The 13,211-nt window shown below is 33.8% G+C and overlaps 1 protein-coding gene across 2 annotated transcripts in view; it reads right to left on the bottom strand.

Annotated features, from left to right (window-relative positions):
• Positions 1–10,092, bottom strand: part of LOC105039615 (calmodulin-binding protein 60 B) — an 18,082-nt gene extending 7,990 nt beyond the window's left edge. The window contains exons 1-4 of one of the 2 annotated variants that reach the window (XM_010915823.4): positions 9,914–10,092; positions 9,547–9,702; positions 7,012–7,087; positions 717–775 (exon numbers count right to left, since the gene is read on the bottom strand). In XM_010915823.4, coding sequence (XP_010914125.1) covers positions 717–775; positions 7,012–7,087; positions 9,547–9,635 — 224 coding nt within the window. In that variant the 5' untranslated portion in view covers positions 9,636–9,702; positions 9,914–10,092. Of the gene's footprint in view, positions 1–716; positions 776–7,011; positions 7,088–9,546; positions 9,714–9,913 lie in introns of both variants that reach the window. The other variant, XM_010915824.4, reaches the window with a different exon arrangement.
• Positions 10,093–13,211: the final 3,119 nt, after the last annotated feature.

Genomic DNA, 13,211 nt, shown 5'->3' with positions numbered 1-13,211 from the left:
TCTAATGTCCATTCTGCAAGTTTACCATCTACTAGAAGCAAAGAGTCCTAATCCAACATACATCATCACTTCTAACAACATGTACCCAAATTATTTGCTCAAGAATCTAAGCCCCCACCCACAACCCCAAAAAAAAAAAAAGAAAAGGGTTGAACAAGATCCATTACTTTTCGTTCGACTAGGATTGGACCAAGCCAGGTTTGTCTCAACTCTCAAGACTAGAATTTAAACATTAAGTCAAGCTCAAACTGATTAAATCCAACTCAAGTCCAGGCTTATGCCAGCTTATCAGTTCTCAATGCAAAGTTGTGGCCTGACTTGGCAGATATCCAGGTCTATATGCATCCTCAATGTGGGACCTATAAGTTATGTTGCTTGTAGTAGATTGTTAGAATATCATTAAGAATCAGTAATATATAGCTAGATATTATGTCAAATTTAGACTCTTGAGAACCAACCTGACATGCAAAGACTATTGGCACTATATAAGTATGAATACACACATCATCATAGGGCATTTTTAAAAACCGTGACAAAGCAACGAAACCAACTAAGAATGGCTAAAATGAGCTGAGACATGATAACATGAATTTCAATTAGTATGGTACAGAAAACAACATGTAAAGAAGCAGATTCATGCTAACTACATAACAGAGAGATAGAAGTAATTGTCCAAAATGTCAGCCATTTGAATGGTGAATGTCATGATCCCGCACCTTCCACCATGCCTAGCAGGACCCAGCTTCGCTAATGCACGCTCCACTTCTTCACTAACCTAATTAGAGCATGTCGCAGCAATAGGAAGCAATCAGGCAAGCAACACAAATAAGCAATCCATATATAAATTGAAAAGCCAAAAAGTAACAACTCACTTGTTAAAATAATAGATTATGCAAAATAGGGAAAAAAATACTTCGTTCCAAGTGCAGGGGTTTAGTCTAGCCTTTTTGAACTACAGTACCAACTTATAAACTAACATTGAATGTAAATTAAGCAGGAACCAAAAGAAGAAACATTCTTATATCAAACATGGGTTTCCAGTATTCATTATACAATGAGTATATCATCTAATGTTACATAGTTTCTTCCATTATAAAAAGTTATGAAAAAGAATCTGCTGTTATGGTTTATTAAGTTTACAAGAATGTAAATAAAAAGATCAAGAAAACAAAATACATATCTGAACAATTAACAATATTGACACTGATTCTGCATGCAAAGGTTAAAAAAGAATTCTTCAAAAACTTGGCAAAGCACAATAACGAGTTCCATAAATGATTATCTACATCTAATCATAAAAGCATTATGCGACCCTCCATCAAGGGACAAGATTTAGAATACCTCACTAATGCTTATAAACAAATATACAGCTTCAACAACAGATGACACAGACATAAACCACATATTTGTGTTTGTATAAATATATTGTCTAGATAGGTTCCAAGCAAATCCTACAATTTACCACAAATCAAGGCAAAACCAAGATGCTTCCCCTCTTCCATTGGGACTCGATGTTAGAGCTCTCTGAGGCCCTATTTCTCTCTATAAGCCATAAAGATATCACCAACTACAATTTTGGCAGAATTACTCCGTCTAAAGCACAATCTTGATCCTGCATTGTTCTTCACCTCCCTCTGTTCATTTAACCAACTTTATTCCGCCATGATCACATCTAAACCATTGGTCCATTACTCTTTTGGGTATCAAGTTTCACTTATGCCCCCTTTCTCTCTTTAGAAGCCACAAACAACCACATGCCCACTCCCAAGGTCATTAGAATTCCTCCCTCCGAACTATGATTTTAAGCTCATGTTACTCTCCCCCCATTCAAGCTCCTCTACCACTCTAACCGACTTTAGGCTCTATTTGGCAAAATTTTTGGAGTGCTAGAAAGCACTTTTTGGCCCTCCAAAAGTATTTTTGGATGATACAGTGGTGTTTGGCGAAGACTCAGAAAGCTGTTTTGGCTTTACCAAAAAGTTGAAAGGATTTACTTGGAAGAAGCTCCAAAATGGAGCTTCTCCCCAAAAATGATTTCTAATCAATGTCAGGAAGCTGTTTCGATTTAAATGAAAATTTTTCAATTACCGAAATATCCACCAACAAATCTCATAATTACATCTTATATTATATCATATTATATTATTATACTATAAATATAATAGAATATAATAATAAATTAATATTATGATATATTATAAACATATAATATAATCTATTATAGTATTATTATATTATAAAAATACAACCTAATATAATAATATAATATGTTATATTATAATCTATTATTAGATTAGATTATAATCTATTATATTATACTATAGTATAATATTATATTATATTATATTACAATATTACATTACATGATATGATAATAATATTATATTGCAAAATAATATTTTAGATATAACAATATTATAATCCACTATCGGATTAGATTATCATCCATTACATTATATTATATTATATATTACATTATAATTATAATAATATAATATTATATTATATTATTATAATACTATATCATATTATAATATTATATTATATTATAATAATATTATACAATACAATAATATTCTGATATATAATAATAACAAATATTATATTATATTCTTCTTCATCATATAATACTATATAATATTTTTTATTGTCATTTTATCATAAAAAAAATATTTTTTCATTTTAATTATTAAACATATGACAAGCTCTAAAATACTTTATACATGTGGTTACCAAACAGTAAACAACTTTTTGTTAGAACTCTATTTCTAAAAGCTTTACTTCTCAAAAGCACTATTTCCAAAAACTCCAAAAGCTCTACTGCCAACAACAATCCCAAATAGGACCTTATTCTTTTGGATAAACAAGACTACAAGTCCTCATTGGAGAAGAGTTCTTATTGGCTTAGTTCATCAAGCAAAATCATTAACTCTACATGACAATAATGTGCATAACTTACCCCATCAATCACTAGGCTATTCTTGAACACAGCCAAATAGTAACACAATCTACGAGAGACTACAAGGGACAATGTTATCTCTCTCCTTATTTACCCCTTAATCAAAGAATTTATAGGAGCCTCCATGGCCCTTCTTTTCCATGGGTAGAGAGAGGGACCAAATCTAGATGTACACGAACTCCTAAGTTTGAAGAGCTTTGTACATGATCACCTAGTGACTTGTCCATCCAAGATCTATGCAAGTCACAAAGCATGCATAAAATGGAGTTGGTGCTTCGGTGCTAGTAAGTTGCTTCATAACATGCTGAAGGTGTGAGATTTGCTAGAAAAAAGAAGGAAAAAAAAAGGTTATGAGCAGTACAACTGGCAGCCATAGGGCCAATTGTAGGTGCAATATATCTGATGGCATGTACTAAATAGCTTTACACCCTTAAAAAATAATCAGTGAAGGAGGCAAAAACATGAGATGATGAAGATGCGAGCACACATAAAAAAATTAAACAAAATCTTTGAATTACAATTAAATAAAAATTAAAAATTTAGAAAAGCCAGGATTACATATATAATACATTTTCTCCATGATCATATACCACTTGGAGTTCCACAAGAGAAGTTTGTATCTGATACAAAACTTTTGGCATACGACCCAAAGGTAGAAGTTGACATTTTTCAAGTGCCCAAACTTGGTCCATAAAGGCATCATACATGGTAATTAATCCATCTCCACAGAGGTTAAGCATGCAATCATCATTTTTTTTGCAAGAGAATATTTGTTGTCCTTGCCGAATCACAACTAAAACCCATATACATTATGGGCAGCATAATGAAAACAGTGGATGGCTCAGAACAATCTATCCTTACCAACTACAGAAAGAGTTTCCTGTTATTCATGAAAGGATAATAATATAACTGGCACAGAAGGCAAAACCTAAGTTGTCTTTCCCAATGCACCCAAACTTAATGAGGTTGTACAAGCTGTTCTTAGTGCAAACTGAATGCTACTCACATTCATGAGTCTTAAGATGTTTCTAAAGACTGGCATCATGCCCCTTCTTCAACCCACCTTGGTCAAGAACTAACTTGTCTAAAGAGCCACAATCTAGCCCTAGCTTATCCTGAGTGCCAACCCTAATCTGATATCTAAACACCAAAATGGATCATGATTTATTTTTGCCTTGCAGATCATGTTCTCTCTTATGATCTTTAGGATTTTATAGCAAAAAGTTTTGATCGATTGGCCAATCTCTTGGGCTTGGTGATCCTTGTCCCCCATAAGCAAGGTTCCTTTGCACCTCTCTAATGATACATCACTTTGTTGTTATGCGGATTTGTTGGACGCTTGCCATTGATGGCATCAAAAGACCAACGATAAATGATATCTTTATGTGATACATAACCTCTATACCTCTCCCTAACAGAAAATAACAAGAATAGAAACGATCATATAAGCAAGATCATCCAACAGTTATTTAGGAATGGAGAGAAGACATGTGAGGTTGATTGCAATTATGTCCTATTCAATATTCATTATTGAACACCTTAAGTCCCATGGACCAATTAGAGAAGCATTTATTTGAAACGGAGAAACACTGAGATGGGTGAGAGTAGTACTAGGATGGACAACCCCCTAGGAAGTCTTCGTGTTGCACCCTTTTTTGATGAATGGTGGAACCGCATTATGGTATTGATTTATAAGAACAACAATGATGTTCAAAAATGTTGTGGTATCAAACTCATGAGCCATACTATGAAACTTTAAGAGCGGATGATTGAATATAGATTGAGGCGTGACACAAAAGTATTAGAAAACCAATTTAATTTTATACCAGGAAGGTCATCTATAGAAGCTATTTTTCTCCTTCAAAGGTCAATGGAGAAGTCTAAAGAAAAGAGACAATCTTCCTATAGCTTTTACCATCTCGAGACAACATTGATAAAGTTCCCAAAGAAATCTTTTGGCAGGTGTAATAAAAAGAGAAGCTTTTGTTACATATATCTATATAATTAAGGGCATGTACAACAAAGTGGTTACAACTTACAAGTGTAAGAACTACGTGTAATACTAGCGAGTTTCTAATCAAGACGAGTTTGCATCAAGAATCTACTCTAAGTCTTTACCTTTTGCCACTGATTATGGGTGCAGTTACTAGCCATACGTAGAATGATATTCCTTGGTTCATGCTATTTGCTGAGGTTATAGACTTGGTTTATCAAACTAAGATCAGCATTAATTATTATTATGGAGAAATACATTAAAATCAAAGATTTTAGGTTAAATAAAACCAAGATGGAATAAATAGAATGCACTTTTAGTAGAAGTAGACATATAGATGAAGGTGGACTGAAATGTAAGGATCATGAAGCTCTTAACCGACTATTTTCAGTATGTAGGATCAACTACCCATAAGAGAAGATTAAAGAGAATGCTACCCATAGGATTAAAGCAAGGTAGATGAAATAGAGAAGTACAACATGGGACATTATAAGATCACGGAAGATCTGCCAAGTTGAAAAGAACGTTTTACAAAACAATTACAAGACCAGCCATGCTTTATGGTATAGAATGCTGGATAGTTGGAAAGCCAAAATGAGAAGGCTGAGATGAATGTGTGATAATTAAAATAATATAGAATAAGAAATGAAGTCATTCAAAAGAAGGTGAAGGTAGCACTAATTGCAGACAAATTGAGAGCACTACTTGCATATTTTGAACATATATGATATAGAACGAGGAATGCACTAGCATAAATGAGAGATTTGATACATATAGAATGAATGGAAGGGGTAGAAGTGGATCAAAAATCACATACGACAAAACAATAAGGACATGAAATAACTGAGAACACGTATGCTGGGACATTAACAAGTAGAACAATAAAGTGTTTTCCAGACACAATAAGCTTGTCTCAAGGATGAAAACAAAGCCTATAATTTTTTGAATTATGGATGAACTCACATCTAATTTTTAGGAAAATATACCATACTGTATGTTATTTCCATAAGATATAGTATCGATGAATGAAAAGAAGTAGATTAAATATAAAATTGAAATTATGGAAGAAAACTTTAGAGAATAAAAGCTTAATTAGTAGAACAAAGACGTAGTACTATAGAATAAAAATTTAAAGAAAATGGACATGAAGACATATGGAGAAGAGATCATAGAGTGACCGATTTTATTATTTAGAATCTATTATAGAAAATAATGGAGAGAGATGAAGATATTGTATATAATTAGAGATGGCCAGATGAAGTGGAGATATGAATTTGGAATATTATGTGATAAGCACATATCTTGGAGACTTAAAGGAAATTATTATAGCAGTATCGCACAACAGTAAGGCCTACAATATTGTATATCTCAGAGTGTTGGGAAAGAAAGTACATGAAAGTAAATTGAGTGGGGACAGAAATAAAAGTGTTAAGATGGGTATGGTAAAACTAAGAAAGATAGGTTAAAAAATGAATACATTAGCGGAGCTGTAGAAGTTACACAAATTAAGAACGAAGTGATCGAAAATTGATTGAGATAGCATGAACATGTACAATAGAGATCTGAGAAAGCTCCTACAAAGCAAGGTACTTTAGTTTATGATGAACATTATAAGAAAGGGAGAGAAAGACCTAAATTATGATGGAGGTTGTAAGGATATGTGCAAATTTGAAATAACATCAAAGGTGGTCCTGCATAGGAATACTTGGTGAATGAGATTCCATAAAGTCAGGACCAAATAGTATGAAAAAAGCCAGATGATTATAATTATGGTTATGATTATGATCATGCTTCTATGATCACATACTTTGATCAGAAATAAAACCCAAGGACAATTCTTATGTGCGTTCAACTATGGTGCACAATATCTTAAGTCAAAACATACACATAATGTGGAGAAGAAAAGTAAATGTTATCAAACTAACAACTTTATTAATGGTTCATATTGTTCTGCCAGCATAAGGAGTTGATAGTTTATAGATACAAGCAATAATAGAAGTGTGTTAGCAAATGCATGAATTAAAGAAAATAGTGCCATGGGATACATGATTAAGCTTACAACTCTACGAAGAATTGGCTCCAATGATGAACAAAGTTTTTGCAGGCTATCCACCTTGAGAGCTTCAACAATCACACTGCACAAGTGACATGTCAATAAATGAGACATGTGTCAACTGGTGATTTCATCTTTTGTTGGGGGAAAGAAAAGCTCAGTAAGATAAGGTCTAAAATACAAAAGCAGAAAGAGAGCACAATCAAGCTGAGGACATAGCTAGAAGGTTTCAGATATTTTCAGATGATGATAAAATATAGAACAATGCATAAAAGAAAAGGTAAATTCCATGAACTTCCTTCAGCATCCTATGAAAACTATAGCCAGTCACTAAAGTCTCATGCATATTCTTCTTCTCTGCTTAATCTCCATGCCTCTTCTCTAACTAACTTAAATGTTGCTTGCACCTATCTTGATATGTCAACACCAGATAGAAAAGATTAGCTATTATAAAGGGGAGGGATTCAAAAGAATAAATCAATGCAGAACTTCTTATACAAGCTCTTTATATGGGGCCCCTTGATCCCAAGTAAACTCATCATCTAATTTGTTGTGACTATGAAGACAAGGGAGTGGCAACCATGAAATGGAATATTTGATGTTAAAGAGAGAAGACAACTAACTCCTATAGTGCTCCTATATAAGAAGGTCGATGATTTAAAGTATGTGAATGATCAATATAACACACAATCTCAACAGTGATGAGTAAGCTGTGCGCCCGCATCAAGAACATGATTTAGTCTAAATATTAAGAAAGCATTGAAAATGAAAGCAAATAAGCAAATACTAATGATAAATAGCCAACTACAATTCTGAATGTACAATGTTGCCAATCTTTTAAATGTTCTCCCAGCGTATCTTCACGAAAAAATCAGTTTACTTTACAATATTGTGGTCAAGAACCTAAGTATACAATACACAAGATAATGGTCTTCCTCCATGCATAACATGTTTTTTACACTAACGAAATTAGGGTGGAAAAAATCTGCAATTATGAAGAGATGAACAGTATGTGTGAAACACAAAGGAATGTACTTTCATGTCACCACATGTAAGACACATGCATGAAGACTGAAGACTGGCATAATTCCTTATTCGCACAAACAACACAGTATGTTAAAAAATGAGCCAAATATCAAGTTCTGTAGCATCATTGTTGCATGTGATGCTTTGAAAGCTGAGGGCTAGGACAGTGAAGACAATGTTGAGAAGAAAGAGGAGGATAAGAGCAGCAAGCAAAAAGCCTTTTTTCCTCCCCCGTCTTCACAAAAACCCGGGTCTTTTCCTTGCAAACATCACCTCTCTGCTTATAAACCTCCCTAACTTTGACTTCTTATAAATCCATGTCCACCATACCAAACTTTGATTTTTCGCTCGTCACCCTTGCATACTCAGCATTTTCCTTAGCTCTAACTCCATTCTCCCAAACCCCAACTTTCAACCATTAGACCAACAATGATGTTAAAGGTCTTGATATCCTGCTCATTTGCAGTGGTTCGCTTCTGCATTTTGGTGGCCAAAGGAATGGAAACACAACCTTGTTCCTGGGCATGACATACCTTATACAACAGCCATAAGGCACCTTGGCCAATCCAAGGTGCTCTGTTCATATTTTGTCCAAACCTGAAACAGTTTTAGACTAAATATAGGACTAAGCCTAAACGCTAAATGGTTGTAGACTGAACTAGCAACTAGTATCGCAGCTAAACCATCCTGCTGACCAGAGACATATAACAAGTTTTTCTAAGAAACATGGTGAGGTGGCTGGTTCAACTTCTGCATCTCTGTAAAAGAGCACTTTAGAGATGGAAGCTGATCGACTCAGCTAATAAGACTAATTGGCAATGGCAACATATAAAAAAAATAATATACATATTATATTCTCATCGTATAGGGAAAAGGAGATAGAGAAAGGAATTCTCTTGGAACTTGTCTTACTGGTGATACTCATCTGATTTCACGGACTAACCACATGCTGGGTGAAACATCGGTTCGAATTTATTTTATCTAGTATCATGCATGACAGAGGCAAAGCCTCAAACAACAAGCTTCCAATTCAGCTTCTAATGGCCACGGGCAATCTAACAAAGGTATTAGGAGAGCACAATGTAAACACAATATAATCCGCACAATAGTTGAAAATAACCATGCAAACATGCAGCAGTATAGTCTGAAAATAGTCAAAAAGAAAACATGCAAACATGTTGCAATTAATAAATTAAAAAAAATATATCGTACTGACCCTGGCACGATCCTAACAAATCTTGCCATCTACAAAATCTCTTAGAATGATATATTGATCCAGAATACAAAAGCCACCGATTATTTCATCTAATTACACTTCAGTTGTCCTACTAGCTTATTTTTGCAGAAATCACGTTTCCCTTCAAAGTTTTTTTTAATAAAAAAAAAAGCAAAGAATTCAAGAAAAAAAACTAGCAGTTCACTTCAAACCGTGTCCAATTATTCCAGAAGCAGAACGAAATCAAATCCCCGGACAAATCATACACCACATGTACGCTGACCCCCGATTTCTCTTACCTCGCGAGTGCCGGAACCTTTGGCCTCTTCGCCTCAGGATGCAACTCGTCCCCGTCGCTGGGATCCAGCCTGCGCTTCTCCCTCGTCATGGTCCCCGACTGCTCCAGATGCCGAGTCGGCCTTTAAGAGATCCCAACAACCCTAATCCTCCCAGATCTGAACCGAAGCTTCAGTTCAAAACCACACCAGAACCAAAATTAGTACTAGAGGTCAAGAATTTGAACAAAAGATTCCAACCCGTTGCTGCCCTAGACCGATCACAAACCCTAAGAGATCCATCATTTCACCAAGAACTGATAGCAAAAAACCAAAAGAAGAAAAAAATAATGGCAAAAGACAAAGAGGGAAAAAGAGGATGGTTACGTGCCTTTGTTCTTCTCCTTTGGTCTCGCGCGAGGAGAGAGATGGAGTAGGAGCAGCCGAAGGGAGAATGGGGAATCCCAAAAAGAGTAGGAGCTCCGGACTGGCCGTAGACTTTGGAGGGGTAGTCTTGTGCAAGGGTCTGTACCGGTACGTGTGATGTTGGTGGGCTTATCTAATATCCATCGCTGGTTTTATTTATGACGGCATACATAATAAATTAACTCGATAGGGGAAAAAAAAAAAAAAAAAAAGGGAATTTTGCGTTCGAACGCCGGATGAATTGGCAACCTTTTTATTTCTTTTCGTGGACACGTGTCTTACTGCCATAAGCCCAGGTGGGATACCCAAAGTGGCACGTTTCGTATGAAAAATCCATTCACTTCTTTCGTGACAACAATCGTTGGAGCGTACAATATCTATTTGGAAGCTATACGGCCGGATTAAAATATTTACAAATAGATACCATCCAATAATTAATATCATAAAAAATGAACAATCATAATTCAACATAAAAAGTACAGTCGAACCCCCAACTTTAAATGCTTACCAAAAAAAGAACTCAACTTTAAAAACTCCCATTCTATTGCATCTCTCGTGTGGTTGCAACATCTTATTAGTAATAACGTTTGATCATTTAATCTATTTAATTTATTTTAATTCTTAATATTTAAATTATCTATTTAATAAATAATTAAATTTAAATTTAAATTTTTTGATTTATGTAATAAATATATCGAGTTTGAATTAACAAATCCTGATTTATTTTACATCCAATCCGATCCATATTTTATCATACTATATTTGATAGCCAGTCCTGCATCCAATAAAAAGAAGATGCGAACCAAGCTCGACTGCTTATCAATTGTAATGGAGGGTTAAATATTTTCATATTTTTTAATTATAAAATTTTTATATAAATGGTTGCACTCATACTCTAATCTTAGAGGTTTCAAGTTGAAATCTTTACTGATATAGTTCTAAATATTAGAATTTATAATTATTCTATTTTTAAATAAAAAATATGCAACCAGATTATATAAAATTCAAATGTTGTAATATTGGACGATCAACAAAACAAATATTAAAACTAAGAATGTTCTATGTGTAGTTTTTTTTTAAAAAAAATTTGTGTCGATATTTCATCATTGAGATACCGAGCTGCTTATCAGCATTACCAATTATTCCAGTTGACATACCATCATATTTTAATAGGATTTTTTCTCTATTAAAAATGAAAAATAGCCGTTGATTACGCACGATATTTATACTGTTATACAACTAGAAATCCTGATTGTTGGGAATACTCTTGTCCACCTACATTCCACATGACTTATTTTATTATCGCTAGTAAATAGCTTCTATTTGATGTGTTACCACATCATCCATCCAAAAACCAACTAGATATGTATTAAAAAAATAAATATTTGAATGCTTATGAGCACATTTGACCCCCAAATGCTTTTTAATAAAAAATAAGAGCGAACCTCTAAAAACAAAATCTGGATTATCGATCATGATTTATATTCTATAAAAACTTTAAAGATAAAAAAAGTATAGATTTTTGAGGTTATTTTTCTATGTGTTAAATGAATAAAAATTGAATGATTTTAAGGGTGCAATATTACATTTGGGTTTGATTTGTAGCCAATCATTGATTCGTTGAATGCCAATCATTTTCAAATAATGCAAATGTTTGCAAAAAATTTAACAACTCTCAATGCACATATAATGTCTATGACAAATTGTGCAGTTGTTGCAACTTTGCACATTCTTGAAAAAACCATGCCATTTGTTTTAACACTTCGACTCCTCCACAATGCTCATAATAATACCGCATTTTGGCTTTTCTAAATTTCATAGAAAGTCAAACATATTTTACATATAGAGGAAATGCCACATGGAATTATCACTTGTAAGTCTTGAGTGTTGCACATTCTATTATGCAAAAAAAAAAAAAAAAAAAAAAAAAAAAAAAAAAAAAAAAAAAAAAAAAACAAAGAAAGATTACATATCTTGGATCATTATCTCTATCACTATCGTACTTTCCGCGCAATACTTCAAAAGCAAGCCTTTAGGAAAAGAAGTGCCAACCAACTGTTTGCAAAATTATATTAAACCGATGCAGGAAGGTGTCATCCTTTTTGATCTTGAAGTAATATAAGAGGGTCCATATGTGCACATTGCTAGAGTACCTTTGGAAATAACAGGGACGCCAGCCACAAGCTTTGAATGTTTCTAAGTCTCTATTGATTTAAAAGTATCATGGCATCCATCATCTGTCACTTTCTGCTGGTTCTTCTTATCATTTTATTCTTACTAATCCTCTTATTTTTTAAAAAATCTCATGCCATCTTCTCCATGTGTGTAATAATTTTATGTGCACAATTTCAAACTTCTCAAAGTCTCTTGATGAGAATCAAGGATGAAAGGATATGTTGTATTATATAAGTGTCTGAGTTTTAAGATAACTTGGATCCTATATTTATTAGCACATATAACCAAAAAAAAAAGATTTCCATTCTGTTTATGTAAAGGGGCGCGGATTTTAGCAACAAAAGTTTCAAATTTACGCTTGACGGCTCAATGTCCACACTTACCCATTTTTTCAACAGTTCCAGCCAGCCAATATTGATGTGCTGTAAACTGTAATCAAAGTCAGCTGACAATGAATCTACGAGCAATCCGAGATGCCTTTTCTTTTTTTTTTTCTTTCTTTCTTTATTTATTTTTTCATTTTTGAGAATCCTTTTCTTTTTTAACATAGGAGAAAATAAAGTGCAACATGAATATTGTATTTAACTGCAAGCAATAAATTATAAACAGGTGGTCAATTGGATTAATGGAAAAGACTCTTCAAACCATCCAGCTTTGACAAACATTAAATTGCACTGTTCCACGTCATCCAACTTCTCCTATTCTCATCTATTTAGGAAAGCGAATCATGTGACGAATTATCTGACACAGTCAGCAAGCTTTGGTCAAGATCTTCAAATTTGGCATAAGAAATTTCCTCCTATTCTAGCTCAATTCATTATTGCGGATACAGGGTGCATTCCCTTCGTTCAAGTATAGAGATTTCCTCTCTCTGTTATCCAAAAAAAAAAAAAAAAAAAGGCCACGAGCGTAATCACATCCATGGAACTTAATTTTTGGCTCGTTGAGTGAAAAAAAAAAAGAGAAAGAGAACAAAGATAATTAATAGATTCTTTCACCCCCGTCATTAGACACCCAGGGCTCGACGGATGATTTTGTTTTCCATTATTCTTATAAAACTAGTAATGATTAAGTTTATAGAATAGAAT

The sequence above is a fragment of the Elaeis guineensis genome, chromosome 1 (genome assembly GCF_000442705.2).
Source record: "Elaeis guineensis isolate ETL-2024a chromosome 1, EG11, whole genome shotgun sequence".
Lineage (NCBI taxonomy): Eukaryota > Viridiplantae > Streptophyta > Magnoliopsida > Arecales > Arecaceae > Elaeis > Elaeis guineensis.
This window is presented reverse-complemented; position numbering and strand designations above follow the sequence as displayed.